The sequence below is a fragment of the Gallus gallus genome, chromosome 1 (assembly GCF_016699485.2).
Source record: "Gallus gallus isolate bGalGal1 chromosome 1, bGalGal1.mat.broiler.GRCg7b, whole genome shotgun sequence".
Classification (NCBI taxonomy): Eukaryota; Metazoa; Chordata; class Aves; order Galliformes; family Phasianidae; genus Gallus; species Gallus gallus.
The window spans coordinates 7137487-7157245 of record NC_052532.1 but is presented as its reverse complement, the minus strand read 5'-3'; the positions used below and the strand labels follow the sequence as shown (position 1 = coordinate 7157245).

The 19759-nt window shown below is 41.4% G+C and overlaps 1 protein-coding gene across 5 annotated transcripts in view; it reads right to left on the bottom strand.

The window, feature by feature from the left end:
- CAMK1D (calcium/calmodulin dependent protein kinase ID) overlaps positions 1 to 19759 on the bottom strand; it is a 226804-nt gene that overhangs the window by 47921 nt on the left and 159124 nt on the right. For all 5 annotated transcript variants that reach the window (XM_040654620.2, XM_046909274.1, XM_003640331.6 and 2 more), the window contains 2 exons: positions 5549 to 5687; positions 1 to 69 (listed from right to left, as the gene is read on the bottom strand). The exon at positions 1 to 69 is cut by the window's left edge and continues 58 nt beyond it. In XM_040654620.2, coding sequence (XP_040510554.1) covers positions 1 to 69; positions 5549 to 5687 — 208 coding nt within the window. The remainder of the gene's footprint in view (positions 70 to 5548; positions 5688 to 19759) is intronic.

The following is a 19759-nucleotide window of genomic DNA, read 5'->3' as shown; positions in this document are numbered from 1 at the left end:
AGACAATCCAAAATCACTGATCATGATTTTTGACTCTTCATCCTGGCTGTAGTAAAGCAAGTTCTCAGGCTAGAAAGAAGAACAAGCAAAGTGGAGTATGAATGTGTCAGCCTAATAACAAGGTTGGCCTTTGCTTATATTCAATGAAATTCTTAGTTATACCATGCACTAACATCATTTTGTTCCCCTAAATCTTAAAGAGTTGCTCTTACAACCTGTATGGAAAACATCTCCAGACCCCTCTATGGTGGGTATTGGAAGAAGCTGACACCTTGAGCTTTGAGTAACTTGTCTGCAGTCGTGAATTTCTCCTTTGGCACCTCAAATATGAACTAAGTTTCATCTTTTACTTGGGAAGTGTGTCCAATATACCATTGTTTCCAAGAGATAAAACAAGGATTCATGTGAAAGCGGGTAAATATGGTAAATCCAGGTAGCATAACCTCATTTATTTATTTATTTTTGACACAGCTCTAGTTGAAGTTATGCAGCATTACATTAAAAAAAAAAAAAAGAAAGAAAAAAGAAAACAGTAGGCGTTAGAGAATTTTTATATCTTCTCCATGGGAATCCACTGTTACAAGAAAGAAAATGACTTTAAAATAAACAGAATTATTCAGGGATATTTTAGCTACAGATGATTAGGAAAAATTGCTGCAGAACTGAGCACAGTAACTTTATGCTGAAAGAAAACAAGAGTCGTTCTACAAAGCCCTGAGCCTTCACACCAAAGTCAGCAGGTTGGAATGTCCAACCAGCTCCCAGATGCCAATCTGCAAATCCTCCATCTATAAGCTGTGAGTACCCTACAGCAAAGCTCTTACTAGCTGCTGTCAAGAGCCTCTTCCCATGCATAATATCTGGGTTTGCAAAAAAGGTCCAGTATCTGCTAGCACCCTGACAATCCAGCAGTAACAACGTGCTATTGTACCACTTGGACCGTGAGGTCTTCATCTATAAGAGTGATGGCTATCCAGTGTGGACTTCTTGCCTAGAAACTAGTACAAATGCCTACCCACATGCAACACATTTTGTCTATCAGGCTGTTATGTGCTTCAGCTGTGGGTTTCCAGGAAATGATGAGAAGCAGATGGGGACAATGCAACATCATTAAGTTCCCTGGGACACAGCCAAGTTTGGATGTGTAAGGAGAAGCAATTGTACTGCAGCAGCTCTGGCATCTGTCCTCCATTCTTCTTCACCATAAACTCCTACTCTGGGGAAAGAGGTGGAAGCTGACATTACCTTCACCCTACTTTGGGGTTCCTGCTCAGCCTCAAGTGGACATTAAAGTACTTTGTGTCTGCCTGGTTCCAGCATAAAATCACACGGTGATGGCTTCATCCATGTAATATGGTGACCACAAAGGATTTACAAACTAAGGGAAAACTGTAACTGTAGCTGTGAATCAACTGGAACTGAGGCAAAAAAGGAAACAATTCTGTTCATTGAAATAAAAATAATATAACGTTCATAGAATCACAGAATCATAGAATGGTTTGGGTTGGAAGGGACCTCTAAGATCATCTAGTTCCAAACCCCTTGCTATAGGCAAGGACACCTCCCTCTAGACCAGGTTGCTCGAAGCCCCATCCAACCTGGCCTTGAATGCTGCCAGGGAGGGGGCATCCACAACCTTCCTGGTTCCAGTATCTTACCACCCTCACAGTATAGAATTTATTCCTAGTATCTAGTCTAAATCTACCCTCTTCCAGTTTAAAGCCATTTCTCCTTGTCCTGTCACTACCTGCCCTTCTAAAAAGTCCCTCTTCAGCATTCCTGTAGGCCCCCTTCAGGTACCACAAGGCTGCTATAACGTCCCCCTGGAGCCTTCTTTTCTCCAGGCTGAAGAATCTCAACTCTCTCAGCCTGTCCTCATAGAGGTGCTGCTCCAGCCCTCTGATCATCTTCGTAGCCCTCCTCTGGACCCACTGCAACAACTTGATATCCTTCTTGTGTTGGGGGCCCCACAATTAGATGCAGTACTCCAGGTGGGTTCTCACCAGAGCAGAGTCAGGGTCTCACCAGGGGCAGAATCACCTCCCTCAACCTACGGGTCACATTTGTCGTGATGCAGCCCAGGATATGGTTCGTCTTCTGGGCTGCCAGCGCACTTTGCTGGCTCATGCAGAATCTTTCATGAACTGACACTCTCAAATTCTTCTTGTTTGGACTGCTCTCAAATCGTTCTCCACTCAATCTGTAACTGTGCTTGGGATTGCCCTGACCCAGGTGCGGGACCTCACACTTGGCCCTGTTGAACAAGGTTGGCATGGGCCCACTTCTCAAGCCTCTCCAGGTCGCTCTGGATGTCATCCTTTCCCTCTAGGGAGTCAACTTTACCACTCAGCTTCATATCATCTGCAAACTTGCTGAGGGTGAAAGTGTCCTTGTCACCTACAAAGATGCTAACACCGGTCCCAGCATCGATCCCTGAGGGATGCCACTCATCACCAGTCTCCACCTGGAGACTGAGCCACTGACTGCAATTCTCTGTGTGCAACCATCCAGCCCATTCCTTATCCAGTGAGTGATACGTGTCAAATCCATTTTTCTCCAATTTGGCAACCAGGATGTCATGCACATCAGTGTCGAACACTTTGCACAAGTCCAGGTGGATGATGTCAGTTGCTATTCCTTTATCCGCTGACACTGTAATTCTATCTAGCTTTGGTAGTGTGGCTAGAGCCCTTGCTGGTGAAGACTGAGGCAAAGAAGTCATTGAGCACCTCAGCTTTCTCCACATACCTCATGACCAGGCCTGTAGTTTTCTTCCAGAGTGGGCTCACATCTTCCTTGGCCTTACTTTTATCACTGATATACAAATAGAATTTCTTCTTGTTCCCCTACATGTCCCTGGCTAGATTTAATTCTATCTGGATTTTAGCTTTCCTAATCCAATCCCTGGCTGCTTGGAAAACTTCTATGTAGTCCTCCCAGGTAAGCCATTCCTGCTTCCACTCCCTATAGACTTTCTTTCTGTGCTTAAGTAAGTCCAAGAGCTCCTCGGTGATCCATGGAGGCCTCCTGACATTCTTGCCCACCTTCCTTTTTCTTGGGATGCACTGCTTATGGGTTTGGGGGAGATGGTCCTTGAATAATGACCAGCTTTCTTGGGCCCCTCTTCCCTCCAGAGCTTTCTTGCATGTCACCCTGCCAAGCAGTTCCCTGAAGAATTACAAGTCCAGAAGTAGTACTGAAGTCCAGAGTAGCAAGCTTGCTGCGCATACTCTTTGACACCCTAAGGGTCTTGAACTCCACCATTTCTTGGTCACTGCAGCCAACGCTGCCCTTGAACTTCATGTTACTCATCAACCCCTCTTCATTGGTGAGGACAAGGTCCAGCATAGCACCTTTTTTGTGGGTTCCTGTACCACTTGGGTGAGGAAGTTGTAGCATTAAAGTTTTTATCATGATACCTCTTACGTCCAGTGCTTTAGGTGGCCTTTTTAATGCCTTTCTGACTGGCCTGCAGCCCTTTTCCAAACTTATGCCATCCCTTGAGCCCTCAACTCTTAATGACCTCCCTGGTGCCTACAGGTGGTTGAAACCTTATCAATTTCAAAATGCTGGCAGCCATTCCAGATTGCAGAACTGAACAGGAAAACCATGTTTCTGATACTGATCAGCTGCTGGTGAGGCAGAGTTGGAATTAAGAGAAAGACAACTATTTTTCTAATGATTTCTACTGACTCATCTCAGATCCCTCATTTATTCATGTTTAGCAAGGCCAATAAATTCAGCCATTTAAATCTTAAACCTGCTTAAAATTTATATAAAGCAATTCCACTTTTTATAAAGTGAGCTGGTTAATTCGAGAAGCATTAACAAGATGGCTCTGTACCAAGCAGAGCTGCTCCATCCTTTCACTCCTTTTGCCAATCCTGGACTGCATTGGATTTCATCTGCTGCCATCTCTTGTTAGTTTCTGCTGTGTTATTGATATCAGAGACTTGGAGCACAGATCTGCTCTTCCTGACTACAGCAAGTACTATTTTGGTATCTGAATAACACATAATTGCAATAAATAATTGTTACAGATATTTCAAGGGTTGTATTTTTACAGAGTGGATTCTTTCCCAGAGTTTCATTTAGAGGATCACAATTTGAAACTTGCACTTATCTTGATAGTTTGAAACCAAAAAAAGCCTTATTATATTCCTATTTTAGCCATCATGGTATGTTGGTGCTAATAGATATTTCACAGCAGGTGTTCCTCATATACCATATTTTATGAGTCATTTTAACAACAGATAAGCTACTGACAAACACTTGCAAACAAAAAGACAGAAAAAGAGCTAGTCTTTGCCCCAAAATACTGCTGAAGAAGGATATCTGCTGATTTAAATTCATCGTATCCTTCAATAAACTACCGAAGCAATTTGCAGATTAATCTACTTTCCAATTACAATCTGTCACATTTTATTATGGGAATGTTTTATGGGAACAGCCCCCTCACAGCAAAAAGATTCACATTGGGAGTAAATAATGCATTAAATTTAAAATTGCATTCAAAATTAAAAATATATATATCTATCTATCTTTGTGACTCATGACTCCTCTGATGTTCATTCAGCCTTTATATATAATTTGACCTATTTTGCCAAGTTCCAGTGTCACTACATGAAGACAACTCAATGCTACAGCATCAATGCTCAAAGCAACTCCTGTTTCTGGCATCCTTCCAAAAACTAAACCAAAAATATTGTTTTATTTACCAATTTTTTAGTTTAATTTTTAGCTTTCTTTTGAAGTTTGTATTCTTTTTCTAATGTCTCCTACTGATTTATTATTTATGATGGCTAAAGACAGAATGGTTTAGCTGTATATTGTGAAATCCAGGCCTTTCTGCTTATCCTAATGACATTTTAAAATACGAAAAGAAAACGATTTAGAAATAATGCTTGCTTGTTTTCAGTGTAATTGTTGTGGTGGTGTGTTGGTTTTGTTGTTTTGTTGTTGTTGTTGTTGTTTTTTAACCAGAAAAGCTGAGGGCTTCTGATATAATTACATGGTGCAGTTGAAAGGATGACTATCTTAAAATCACACTGGCACACAGTGTGCCTTAGAAGAACTCTTGCTGTGAAAAAGGTCTCCCAAGGCCCAAGAAACACTGGACTAAATAGCAGGATGGGAAATCATTCAACTCTTGATTTCCACACTGTTCATTTCTATTAATAAGAATTTTTAAGTAAGAGTAAATATAGCACAGCAAACCTGCAAGATACAATGTGCAACAGTAAGCATTTACGTCCTAGCCAAGATGAGTTTTTTGTCTTAATGTAATGTTCCAGATTTTAGTGAATGACTTCGTTTCCCAAATCATACGTGCAAAACACCTGTTGACTCTACCAGCATTGACTGCAAGAGTTCTTATTAAAATCAATTACAATGAGAGGATTTGTAACCCTCAGAGCATTCTTTTTATGGTAAATCCTTACAGAAACATCCATCCTGACGGGAGGCTGGACTTGCGTGCATTACACTTGCATAATTACACAACCTTCATTAACACTGATTGAAAGACTAGGTCAAGTTGTGGTCGTACCTTGAGGTCCCTGTGGACAATGCCCATTCGGTGCAGGTAGTAGACAGCGTCCAGGACCTGCCGGATCAGGGTGCTGGCATCCTTCTCGGTGTAGAACCCTTTCTCAACAATACGGTCAAAAAGCTCTCCCCCAGACACCCTAGAAAACACAACGGCATGTAGAAGCATGAGGATGTGCTTTGTAACATGCTTTATACCTCCCTAAAGAACGGTCATGGACATGCAGTAGCCACACAATCCAAACACGTATCTGGAGCTCAGGAGCTTCTCCCACTGTCCCAACAAGGATTTGCTTCCTCAAAATCCAAAGGCAGGTTTCTACCCCAGAGACCAGTGGAGTAGCAAAGGGAAAAAAAGGAGAGGGTAGGGGAGTCTGGGAGGGAAGGGTAAATAAGTAGTATTGGTGAATTCAGCTTGTCCTCGCCTGCTGGTGACTGCTGGAGATTCTGAGGCTTCCCTCTAGCATGAGCCCTTGGAAGTCATGTTTTGAATTGCAGAACGTGGCCTGGTTTTTCTCCTGGAGGAATGGCCCTTTATCCATAGGTGTGTGAAATGTATACTGAATCATTACCAGTATCTATAGAGCATTAGCAAATTAGCATTTATCCATACATAGAATCATAGGCTAATGGAATGTCTTGAGTAGGAAGAGACACACATGAACCACTGAGTCCAACTCCCAGCTCCACACAGCACCACCCCAAATCCAAATCCTACATCTTAAGTGCATTGTGCAAATGCTCCCAGAGCTCCGGCAGCTGAGGGCCATGCCCACTGCCCTGAGCAGCCTGTTCCATGCCCACTGTCATCAGAGTGGGCCAGTCCCTTCCATCAGCTGGTGGCAGAGCTGGGCCTGGTACACCACAGGGTATGGTTGGCCCTTTTGCCTCCAGAGCACACTGCTGACTCAGATTCAGTTTGCCATCAGCCAGAAGCCTCAGATCCCTTTCTGTGGGGCTGCACTCCAATATCTCATCCTCCAGGTTGTACATATACCCAGGGTTGCCCCAGATGCAGCATCCAGCAGTTGCTCTTGTTGAGCTCCATGTGATTGGCCATTACCCAGCCCTGTACTTTGTCAAAATCCCTGTGCAAGACCTACTGAATATATGTATGTTCATTTATCAGCAGCCACAAATCCTTTAGTCAAATGGGTCTTACTTGAGCCTCTGCCTGGCATTGATAGCAGGCAGTTATTGATGAAGGAGCACAGATTATGAGCACAATTAATCACCAGATGACATAGATGGGAAAAAGATTCCACTACTCAAAGAGGAAAGAAAATAAAACCTTGACATCCCACTATTTAATGTCTTCTATATTACGCTTTTCCTCCACCCAGCTAGAAATAACACGTTGAGAACCCAATCTTAAATAAAGAATGGACACATTAAAATTCCCTGGAGGAATACTGGGGAAAACAAAAGAGGAAAGAAATGTCTGAGTAATTGAAATAATAAAACTGTCAGCAAAAAAACTGCCCTACTAGGGTAAATAAAATATTTCCATTTTAACAAGCAAAACCTATTAAAAATAAAATGAATGTGATGTGTTTTTTCAGCAAGTTGCACCACTTAGCATATCATAAATAGCACTGTAAAACTTTCTTTAAAAACAAACCCAATAAAGGGAAGTAATAAATGATTGCAGTCATTAAATACATATGGACTGGGAGTTTGCCATTATACAAATACTAGGTAATTCAGCCACAGCCACTCCAGGCAATAATCTGCTTGAATAATGCCATGAAGTCACTTCCTAGGGAAGTTTGGAACCTGAATGGAGGAGAAAGTTACCACTAAAAATGAGCAAGTTCAACTTCTAAATTGAAAAACAATCTGGAAAGAAAAAAAAAAAAGCAATTAACAACAGATAATCCCCCTATTAAGTACTAGGCAAACAAACCAAATAGTCTGCTAAAATGCTGACATTAAACTGAAGTTCTGCTGTAAAGGTGAAGTTCCCCACAACCTGAAGTTCCCCCAGGAGGCCCATGGCATTTTCAGTGGGACTTTATGCCTGCTGCTTGCAGAGAAGTGCCAATGTAGCCATGCCAGGCTGATAGCGGGGCTAGGAAAGCCCTTGTATCATACCAAATTTGAGAGCCCACGAGTCTCAGCAGAGCAGGGAAAGAGTCACTGCAAGTGGAGGATGCCTCAAGTGCCATCACACAACTGACTGCTCTGAGAGCACACTCTGCACCCCACATGGGAAACCTTGAATTAGAAACCTGTCTTACCTAGCTTCATAGAGTCACTGAGGTTGGAAAACACCACTGAGATCATCTAGTCCAACCATCAACCCATCCCCACTATGCCCACTAAATCATGTCCCTCAGTGCCATATTTACCCTTTTCCTAAACACCTGCAGGGAAGGTGACTCTACCACCTCCCTGGCTTTCTCTCTAAAGGAGTTGTCCCTTGTGTAGATAGATATGTACATACATATATAGATGCACAGAATGCTGCTACAAGCCCCTCTTAGCCCTACACCCTTTGCATGCCCCACAGCAACATGACAGGCCTTGCCACAGGAGAACAATCACAATCTCTACCTCACCATTCAGAGAAGGCAAATAGCGTTACTGAATCTGGCTCCTATTAGCTGGCTGTCTTTTTATATTTCCCCTGCAGCTCTTTTGTTTCCCATGGATTGACTGCACTGAAAATTGGGCCCACGCAGTAATTAATATGACTGAACACAGCACATATCCCAAGGAAAATGCCATGCCTGCTGTCTTGCAATTTCATGGAGTTGCTTTGGTTGCATTTGAAAGGGCTGCTTTAGTAGACATCGATTTACTTCAGGTGCTTTCCTGCTCAAAGACTCTCTTTCCATGTTCAGAGAGTATGCTTCTGTACACATTTTTCCATTAAAATGACCAAATTCCCCTCCATCCCAGCCCCCTCTTCCTTCCCCTCATGCCTCATTCTTTAATCAAAAGCTTTTCTTAGTAAAATTTAGCTCAGTGGATCTACTGTACCCAGGCTCAATCTGTTTATAATTTTCTTTAAACACGCGGAAAATATTTTCAACCTCTTAAACGATGCACTGCAAACCAGAATGTAACCCAATCTACCATTCTGTGATGACTCGATGAACCACTGGTGAGCTTGCTTATTCAGAGTGTTAACAGCACCCCAGGTACACAGTGAGTCGAGGGACTCATGCTCCCATTTACTTGTGTAGTGACTCTATGCTATAGTGCATTGGATTTGCATTATGTGTGCACTCACCTATAAAGTCTCCCTTGCTGTGGATAAGTATCATGGATGGGGCTCACCTCCCAGGATGCTCTGCAACACAGCAGTCAAATAGCCATGGGTGCTATTTTCCATATGGAGCTTTTGTCCATAGGGCCATCCTTCATAATCAAGTTAACTCAGTCATGCCACTGGAAATGCTGCTCCCTGCATGGTCCTCAAGGACTGCCATGTCAGAAGCAAACCAGCAAGACTCAACTGTGAGAGAGCATCTGGGCTCTTAGCTTGTGGTGGAATCCTGTCCTGTTGGTCTAAAGCTGGTCTTGATCCCAACCCCCTGTCTTGCTGACACTGGACTTGGCATCCTGTTCTGAACAGACCTGGGCATTTGCAAAGCACTGCTGTAATTTTGTTTCAGTCTTTATTATTATTCTGGGACACATTTCCTTTTTTCAATGGCAGGACTAGCTTTGCAATTTTGAGCAGTGCACAGGAGGCAGAGTTGAAATTGCAAGCAGCAAGAGCAGAATTAGGTCTTTGTCTCAAAGAAATTTAAGACAAAGTTTTCTGAGCAGAAAGAGAGGGGAGGAGGAATTTCTTGTTGCTGGAAGAGGACTGCTCCTATCTTGAGGCTGGCACTGACTCATGTGGCTGGACATACTGTCCCAAACATCAGCACAAGGAACCTTTTTCCCCTGCTGATTTTGATCTTGGTTCCCTGCAAAGAAAAAAATCAAAAGAGGAGCAGCAAAGTGCAGTTACGTAAAAAAACACTGAACCCTGCAAACAGCTCAAGTGTCATGCTGAGATCCAGAGCACCATTACAACCACCCAGAGACTTGGGCAAAAATCAGCAGAGCAGCTGCACTTGCATCTTCTGCATAGGCAACTGCTGGGACTGCCAATGTGTGCTGCTCCCTTGGTTCCTGCTTGTCCACCATGCAGCAACTCTCCCATGGTTCATCAAAGGGCATGAGGAAAGCCAGGTGCTCGGAGAAGGAGATAAGCTGGGTATCCACATCCCCACAGGGGCACCCCGAGCACATGCCCTGACTGGCTCCAGGAGTACAGGAAAGTATTTTGAAAGATTACTTTAATTGCATAAATATCAGTACTTCTCACATCTACAACTTTCACCTGAAGCTATTTCCTGCAATGAGGAAATGAAAATAATGTTTCTACTGACCTTAAGCACACATCACAGACTATCAACATGAAGGAGGCCAGAAATAAAAATATTTCAATACAACTGCAGGAAATAAAGACAGAAACCCTCAGATTTGTCTCAATGAAACAACCAGAACATACCAGAATGTTCCACAAGCCCTACCCTACTAAGCAAGATGCATTGCCATCAAAACCCAAAGCTCTGAAGAGGGTTAGTAGGACACAGCCTGATCACACGACACAAGAGACAGTGCTTGCAATTCCAACAGGGAGACATAAATGGCACTCTGGTTCACAGAATCATAGAATCATAAAGGTTGGAAAAGACCTTTAAGATCATCAAGTATAACTGTCAACCCATCACCACCATTACAGTATTTACTGTTCTCAGGGTTTGCTGAGATAAAAGCTTTTGGACATAGGGTTTTGATAAGGAGACCTCAGGCACTAACCATACAGATGACACAAATCTTTTAGGGAACCCAGACAGGTGCTGGAGTCTACAACAGACTCCTAAGGTTCTCTGGAATGGGATTTACTACATGAAGTCTGCATAGCTCTAATGAAGGTGAATGAGGGAACAGAGAAAACAGACCCAACATCTGTTGTTACATTTCCTTTGTTTATTTGTGTCTTTGTTTTTCTGTCTGCATTTGGGGATTCTATCTCTTGTTTATTCCCCATTTGGCATTTAAACATTAGCTGAAATCACCAGCATAGACAATCACACTGTATGGCTCCGGTTAGGGTCGGATTCAAGCAACTTTATGGATGCAAATGGTTTTGTACCCTCAGAGGAGCTATATAATTAATTGCTCATTATCAATTTAATTGCTTAATTGCTTTTTATCAAACATCTTACCGATGAACTCAGAGAGTCACAGAATCGTTAAGGTTGGTAAAGACCACTAAGATCATCTAGTCCAACTGTTCACCACCATGTCCACTAACCATGTCCCTCAGTGCCACATTTACTCTTTTCCTGAAAACCTCCAGGGATGGTGACCACCACTTCCCTGGGCAACTTCTCAGTAGATTTAAGAAAAAAAAGGGGGAAAAAAATCCCATCAAAGCTATTCAGAGTTTCCAGGTGGTTCCCTACCGAAGTACATGAAGTTCACCTGGCACTTCACAACAGCTCAAGCCGTGATCTAGCCTCTGGTAGACAAGTCATCGAAGCATCATCAGGCTGGGCTAGAAGAACTTGTGCAGAAAGGCAAAGATATTCCTAGGTACTCACCAGCATAGTTTATAAATGCAGATCAGGGATGTGAATGCAAGAAAGATGATCTCTGAAATGAGGAGCAAGAGGGATCTGAGGTCAATATGAAAAATAAGTAAAATATGAGCGTTACCCAACAGCAGTGAATAGCTTACTGATCAGAAGTTAAACATTCACAGCTTCCTACAATATAAATCAGGAAAAGCACATACCTCAGCCCCTGGGCATGAAGCTGGGAGTGTGAGGTGAGATAAGAAAGACCGAAGGGAATGTTTCTAGGAAGTTCTGCCTTTGAGTATTAGTTTTCTCTAATAAAGGAATTCTTTTTAATACAAATATTTCCATTTTTAAAAATTATTTTGCTTTTAATGGAGGGGTTTTCTGTTTGGCTTTAAACTTCCTCTGCATTGTGAAAATGCATGAGAACCAGAAAGCAAACCTTTCTATTTCACCATTTGAAAGGAAAGAGAAATTGGCTGCCCTCATCTCATTGTTCAAACGATGTAATGCATAAAAAGAAAATGGGTAAACAGATTAATAGATTTTAGACCCAGGAAGGAGCATTATGGTTATTCAACCTGACCTCCTGCGAATGTAAGTATGTAATTAAAATTCTCCTTGAGGCCATATCCTATGGTGTTAATCAGTCAAGGGCATATATTACTAAAGAAATACTCCATCCTGCAGAAACTTGCATTATTCAGTATATACCTCAGCAAACTGCATCAGCTTTCACATTTGCAGCACGTCATAAAATGTTCAGCTTGACTGATGCAAGGACTTTTCCTTAGCGTAGCTTTGAATCATTCCCCTTAAAATCTAATTGTAACATAAATATATGCTCCAAGGCCACCAAAGAAAGAATGTAGGATTACTTTTGGCTTATTTTTCTAGAATATTCTTCTGTGCACATGGTAGAAAGGGATGGATGAGTGTTGGCATCTCTCCTTTGACAGCACTATTCCAAACAACATTGCTGTGGAGTTTATTCTGGAGGGCAGACGGCTTCAGCTCTTCATCACTTCTACAGTGGTGGCTATACCACAGGCAATGCCTATACCAACACTTGCCCATATATTTTCCCTGCACTGTTCAGGATATGACCCGGCACATTATTGCGTCCAACAGTGTCAACCAGCAATCACCTGGGAACACTGGTGGGGGGCAGTGGCACAGGGTTCTCCCCACCCTTGGATTCTTTTGCAGAAAACTTTGGTTAGAAGTGATTTGTGAGCTTTCAGAATCAAACTGTTCAAAATAATTCTTTTCTTTTTCTTTTTTTTTTATTTTTGTTTGTGCATTAAAAGCGCTATATGACACTTGCTGAGCAGCTGTAGTAAGGTTGCTCTTTGGAGAACAGTCTTCTGTTTCCACTGGGGCAAGACCATAAGTCCCTGGAAAGCCCAGCTCAGATTTGCTTAGGGATGTAGTGTTGTTTGGCAGTTAAAATGCTTGGAGACAACATTTTCCTTCACAGAATCCTTACTCTGGAGTTCTTTTAAACTCCATGATTTTTTGAGGTCATTGCTATCTTGTGTTATTCAAAATTACATTCTGCAGTCAAGTACTCAACACTGAATTCAAAATTTCCCCACCTCCATCAGTGGTGACGAGTGGGACAGCACTAAGAGTAGGCAAATGACAAAGAACCCCAGGTTTTTAAGACTCTTGTGATTAAATCTTACTGAACAGCACTTTACGGCAGCCCTCCAAAAGTCAGCAGCTGCTATTGCTGTTTATGAAGCACGTACCTGTAGTAAAGCAACCTGTATTGATAAACCCTCGTATTATCTAATCCCAAGGAATACTGCACCAGACTTTCACATCTCTACCACTCCTCTGAGGTCTGCAACCTCTATGAAGGGCAGAAGATGGGGGCAGTGTTAGCAGCTTGATTACACTGGAGTGTGCTCCTTGCCATTTAAGAAAAGATCTATGGATATGTCCATTGGTTATTTAGATCACTTTTCTTCATCGCTTTGCATTTAATAAAAAGTCAAAACTGAAGCTTGGTGCTGGTGATTTCCATCTGTGCCCTATGTATCAGTCAATGCTTAGGTGACATACATCAGGGGGGTTGGAACCAGATGATTTTTGAGGTCCCTTCCAACCCAACCCATTCTATGAGTGTATGATTCTATGAATCCTTATAAACAACGGATGCACCATGAGTTTCACTGTAAAAAAAAAAAAAGGCATTTAAAGAAATTTTGTTAGAATGTGCATAGTATGCATTAAATCAATCAAAAATGCAGTGTTGAAGAAGCAATTGCTCATTGCTTCATGTATTTCCTTATGTAGGATGTCAGTAAATCAGCCCAAGCACAATCGCCCTGCTCTTTGTATGCATATATTTACATGTATGTGATTTTGTTGCCTCAGTCTTTCTCACTTTGCTTCTGGAAAACAGAAGAGTAGAGCTCTGTAGAAAAACCACACAAAATATGTTTTCCAGTGTCTGGAACAATGTATTTCCTAACTGCCGTCATGTTCCTCAAGTTCTCCATAAAATAAATGGATGGTAAAAATCTGGAGGATATTCCTCACCTGACAGCAATTTAAAAGTAGGTCAGGTTTCAGCACTAATAGGTTGGGTTTGTTTTCCTTTTGACTTGTTTTCCAGTGGAAACCAACCTCAATGTCCTGCCAGCATTAACTAGGAGGAACAGACCTAAAAATAATGAGAACCAATCTAACTGAAAATGGATGCCATAAATTATGCAATGTACAGTAAACAATTACGAAATATAAGATGAATGCATTAGAAAGAATTGCTCTAAATACCACAAAAGACTACAGAAAATATACTAAAGCTACTGTCAGCCAGTGCTTAAGCAGTCCAGCTTTTCTGTGAATAGCACACAGAAATTTTCTTTCTCACAAGTAAATTTGCAGGCAGACATCATTTGTGGAAAGAGATGATGTTAAAATAACACTGACTGATACTTGTCTCAATGCAGAAATTGCTCTGAAGCCCCTTCTACCACCTGTATCTCATGTAAATTCTATTTTTACCTAGTTTTGCTATTGGATACGTAGACTATGAGTTGTTCCACTTTTCTAGATGAGTGCAACAGAAGAAAATCTAATTTCAAACAAAGAAATGCAGTCAACTGGTCAAGATGTATTGTTGCAAAAATTAACTTTACGAGCCGTGAATGGAAACAATACACAGGATTGTTATCAATACATTAAACCAAAATAACCAGCATAATACAAAATTATATAGGTATTATTCTATTAAACAGTTAAAACTATGTTTATATACATTAAAAAGTTATTAATGTGCTCTTCAGCTTTTGAGAGAGTGTGAAGACACTTACATGGTGAACCAATAAAGAAAACCACATGATTCTGGTTGGTTATAATGAAGTGTTAAGAAATCTGCCAGTAACTGAAGGTAATACAAGGAAAAACCCCTTCCATTGTACATACACAACTCTGGGATACAGAATATTAAAAATCAGGGAAGAAATTCCTTGAAATGCTCTGTGACCACAAGAAAGCAAGTCTGGAAGAAAACTAAGCATAAAGAAGAAAAGAATTTCTTCCTGTAATACCCACACGTTCAGTGTTTTGACAACTTTCATCTCACTCAGTGTTGCAAGTCTACAGAATAAACACCTGTAAGTGAGCTATCACCCTTGGCTCCTTCAGCCAATGCAAAGGAGGAATTTCTGTGGTGTGATGCTGCTAGGTTCACACTCTAGGATGTGACAAACAGAAATGTCCATCTCTGTGTCCATTTGCACAAACCTCACCTTGATGATCTTTAGGAAAAAAAAAGTCCTAAAGATGCTTTGGTCATCTCATCAAGGAAAAGCACGGTCAAACTAGGAAAGTAGAGAGAAGAATAACATGGGGCCAGCCTACATCTCCATGAAAAGATAGGACAAATTCACAAAGAGATAACAGAGGAAACAGGATAGAGCTCTACTAAACAATTAAAGGAACGGAAGATGAAAAAGAGAAATGGCAGACCTGGTGGAATTAGTAGGTGGCAGACTTAAGGTAGAAACCTTTGTCATCGGAGGAGTAATCCTGGAACAGATAAATCTTTGGCATGACTCAATAAAACATCATTCATGTTATAATGTTTGTGCTCATCAAATTAATTATTGAATTATTCAGTCAACCTTGGCCTGAATGGGCATACCTACATTAAGGGAGTCTTTTTGATTCACTCGTTTAAAATCAAATATGACAGATTCATAGATTTTAAAGCCATTATGATAATCCAGTCTGAACTCAGACAAAACAAAGACAGTACAATTTTTGCCTTAGATCCATAGCTCCTGGCTGGACAGCTGGACAAAAGACTATCATTTAGCAGAGTATCCAGGCTTGACTTAGAAGATACCATTAATCCCTTGTCTGCTTTATCCAGCAGTTAATTACACACACTGACTGATTACATTAAGTTTCCTTCCAATTATAATTTCTGATGTGCTGTCATTGGATCTCTTTCAACATGGACTATAGGCTCTTTAGACATATTAAATCAACCTTACTCTTCTTAGGTTTTCCTACTCCTCTCTGATATTTCTGTCCAAAAATGATATTCAGCAGCTGCTTTCACAGCCTCTGTGAAGTGCTGCTGAGATGTGGAGTGTATATACAGTGATGCTCAGTTCTGGTCCTCCATTTGGAAATTTACAATACCATGTTGAGTATCTTCACTTACATCTGCATCAATAATGCTCTGGCCATTCCTGGACAGGATACAGAGCAGTACTAAGTATCTTTATTTCAATACTGCACTGAGCATAACCTAAATAAATTATATATGTCTGCAATTACAACTCTCTTCTGAACATCATTTGTTCAGTCCTACACCTTACTATACCTCACGATGTTTATCTCATTGCTGTACAATCTAAATATCCCCGTTTTCTAGAACAGATGATGAATTTTTCCAATTTTGAGTGAGATTCCAAACTTAATCCATAGGCTCCATATTTATTTGCAGCTTGACAGCTGCCTCCTCTCACTAAAACTGTACTTCCAAGCTGTGCCCTTTGCACAGATAAGGCGTAGTAGGGGCTAGGAGGACCTGCTGATTTACTGAGGTTTGGTTGGTGGATGGACAGCTCAGATATTCTCTCAGAGCCTCAATAAAAGGCTTATGATGCAGATGCACAGAAGAGATGTTTTCTCAAAAACAAAACAAACAAACAAACAAAAGATGCATCTGGTCCTAATTCCTTAGTATACTTAAAAAAACCACTCCACTCTGCCAAAAAAAAAAAACCCTCAAGCTGGTCATGTGTGCCACCAAGGAGCTATTTCTGCTCTTCAGTTACCCTGGGATGAGCTCCTTAAAGAGATTCTGACCATGGTGTCTCCCACAGGACATGGGAGAAAAGAAGTGCCATCAGTGGCTAACAACATCTTGGGCAAAACTGGCCAACAAGCAGAAAGGATGGTCTTCAAAATTCTGGGAAACCACCAAAGGAAAACAGCTGGGCATGGAGAAGGAAGGACAATTATTGGAACAGGCTGCCCAGAGAGGTGGAGTCACCATCTCTGGAGGTTTTCAAGAAAAGGGTAGATGAGGCACTGAGTGGTCCAGAGCAGCCACATGCATGAGTTGATGGTTGGACTACATGATCTTAACGGTATTTCCAACCTTAAAGATTCTGTGAACCTGTCAACATCCTGTGCCTGCTCAGTCCATTCTGGCTGCTCAGCACTGCAGACCCAAACCAGATGCCATAGCCACAAATTGACTGTTTTTATCCTGCGCAATCGCTGAATTTACTATCTTCTGAAAGTCTACTCCTGTCGGATAAGCATTTGTTGGAAAATAAAGTAGGAGCCCAGTACATAAAAGAGAAATTTTCTAGAATGTTCTACATAAAACAAATGTGCCCTGGGCTTATTTTAATAATTCTTCAATTATTGCCTTACTGGTGGCTGATTTAGTCCAGGCCATTGAGATGCTTCTAATGGAAATCATCAATTTATCATGGAGATGAATTCCAAGAATCTAATCATACAAATGAGAACAGACACATGTTCATGCTTACAATGAAGACCCCGGCAACAGAGAGAGGATTCTATATATCTGTTATTTCTAAAGGTAGCTATTTGCTTCTGCCTCTTAACGACTTGGGCTGGCCTGCTGCCAGGCCTTCTGGTTTTTACTGGGACTGTCCCATGGCCTTGGGAGAGATTGTAAATATCCGCTTCTGCATTATTGCTCCAAGGCTGCTCTCCATTCTAACACTTCACAGTTGCCTTGACACAGAAAACAAGAGTCTCTGGCTAATCTTCATTAATCAACACGAGTAGCCCACAGTAATTCTATTTTCAAGCCAGGAAAGCAAATCCATGCCAATAAGCAAATCCTTACACTTCATGCTCAATGTTTTAGGAGTTTGTATTACCATCACTTTGTTTATTTCCCTAATACGTTTCAATAGGCAAACGTGTGGCAAGATGTAAAATCTGATGGTTGAAAGAAACTAAGCTGTAACTGATAAAAAAAAAAAAAAAAGCTTTGATGAAAAAAATGCAAAAATAAAGCAGCACCAGCTTCTCTCATATGTAGGAGCTGCAGGAACCACATCCAGCACCCAAAGCCCAATACAGAACAGTTCAAAGCCTATTCTCTGCCATACAGCAAGTACCTGGGCCATCTTCTCAAGATCCAACCACCAGCACAGCACACCAGTGGGGCTGGAGCAGGTCACAGTGACACTCGTGTCCATCTCACATGAAATCAACACATAAAAATCCCTCCCTCAAGTGCAACATCCCAAAAGCTGGGAAACACCATACCAAAGCAGAGTGGGTGAAGAGTGAGGACCTAAACTATTTATCCCAGCCAGGGATACAGGGCAATCCCAAAAGGTCAGAAAAACGTGCTACTCTTTGTTGTGTCCCATGCAGTTCTGTCTTGAACTCTACCTCCCAGACACCATGAAGAATATAATTCCCTCCTAATTCATGTTTCATACTTAAACTGCCTTATAAAATCCCATTCATGAACAAGCCCCAAGCATCAGCAAAAACACAAGCTGTAAAACTGCATCAACTTCAAATTACAAACATGAAACTGTCCTGTCAGCAAGCCTTGCTGCTTGCTCCATGGAAGGATATGATCCAAGAGCATGCTTTCTGCCAGCCATGTTGGCCACAGACCAGGTGTAAGCTGATACATGCAGTTTGGGATCTCTTCCCATCTGTGGGGACACAAGCAATTGTGCCAATGGGGATTTAGCTGCTTCAACAGGACTTAAGTTGCACTGGGAGAGTTTCAGGTTAGGAAAATTAGTTTCAGGTTAGGACATTAGGAAAAAGTTCCTCTCAGAAACAGTGGTGATATTTGGAATAGGCTGTCTAGTGAGGTGGTGGAATCACCAGTCCTTGAGATGCTCAAGAAAAGGGCAGATATAACATGGCTTACGGTAGACAGGGTAGAGATGGGTTGATGGTTGGACTAGATGATCTTAGTGGTCTTTTCCAACCGTAATGCTTCTATGATTCTATGATTCTGTGCACTTGAAGTGCCACCACAACAGCTCAGGGCATTTCATAGGAAATCCATTAGCATTTACTTGCTGTCTGATCATTTGGCTGGTGTAAGATCTACGTGTAAGATGTACTGGAAATTCCTGCTGGAATGCCAACATGACCACATCATTTCACGTATTCAGCTGTGATGTAAAAAAATAGGGCTCAATCTTCCTTTTCTGTTCTGTAGACATACTCCTAAGTGTCAATGCAGGTTCCTTAGCATCTTTTGCATATATTATAAAACACAATTTTGTGAAAATTAAATCAAAATTTCCTCCTCCATCCCAAGCCAAAACTAAACCAATGATTAGATCAAGTCCAATGTGAAAATTAAGATCAGAAGTTCCTCCACTGTTCCAAGCCTAAACTAAACTAATCATTAGATCAAATCAAATCCAAACAATAATCTAGCAAATATAGCTCTCACTGTGCTCCAGAGCTGTGTGATATATATGCAGACTGAGAATGCCAGGAAGCTGAGAGAACAGCTGGATATTTATAATTTTTTCACTAATATGGTAGTCAGAGCACATTACAAAGCTTAATAGACAAAATGAAGCAGAGACTGCAACCGCAGGTCTCACAGGTCCTGTACAGCAATCCTGAGTGTTCAGTATTCAGCAACAGACATGTAATGGACAAACACTGAGTAAAACAGGCCCAGTGGTGCCATTGGGGTTGCACTGATTACAACAATGGAGTATTTCACTCAAATGGAGTTAATGTGGGGCATGACAAGGAAGTAAGTCTGCAGCCACTGTGACCAGCAACGAGGGAGGTTATAAAGGAGAAGGCATGGTAGTGATAACATTCACAATTAGTTAATTAGCAATTAGTAAAATTACTCAATATAGCACAACATGTATCTATAGGAAGCTGATCTGTAGTAGCTACTCCAGTTACTGTCTCATAGAGACAGGACTGGGAATCATGGGACTAAAAACCCAATGCACTTAGCCAATGCTAATGAATGATGCTGTTTTAGCTTTTAAAGAGTCTTTCCTTTATACATGCATATAACGCAAAGGAAAGCCTTTTCCACAGTTGCCTTCCTGCACCTAGGAGCCTGTGTGATGATGTAGTGTATGAGGGCAAAC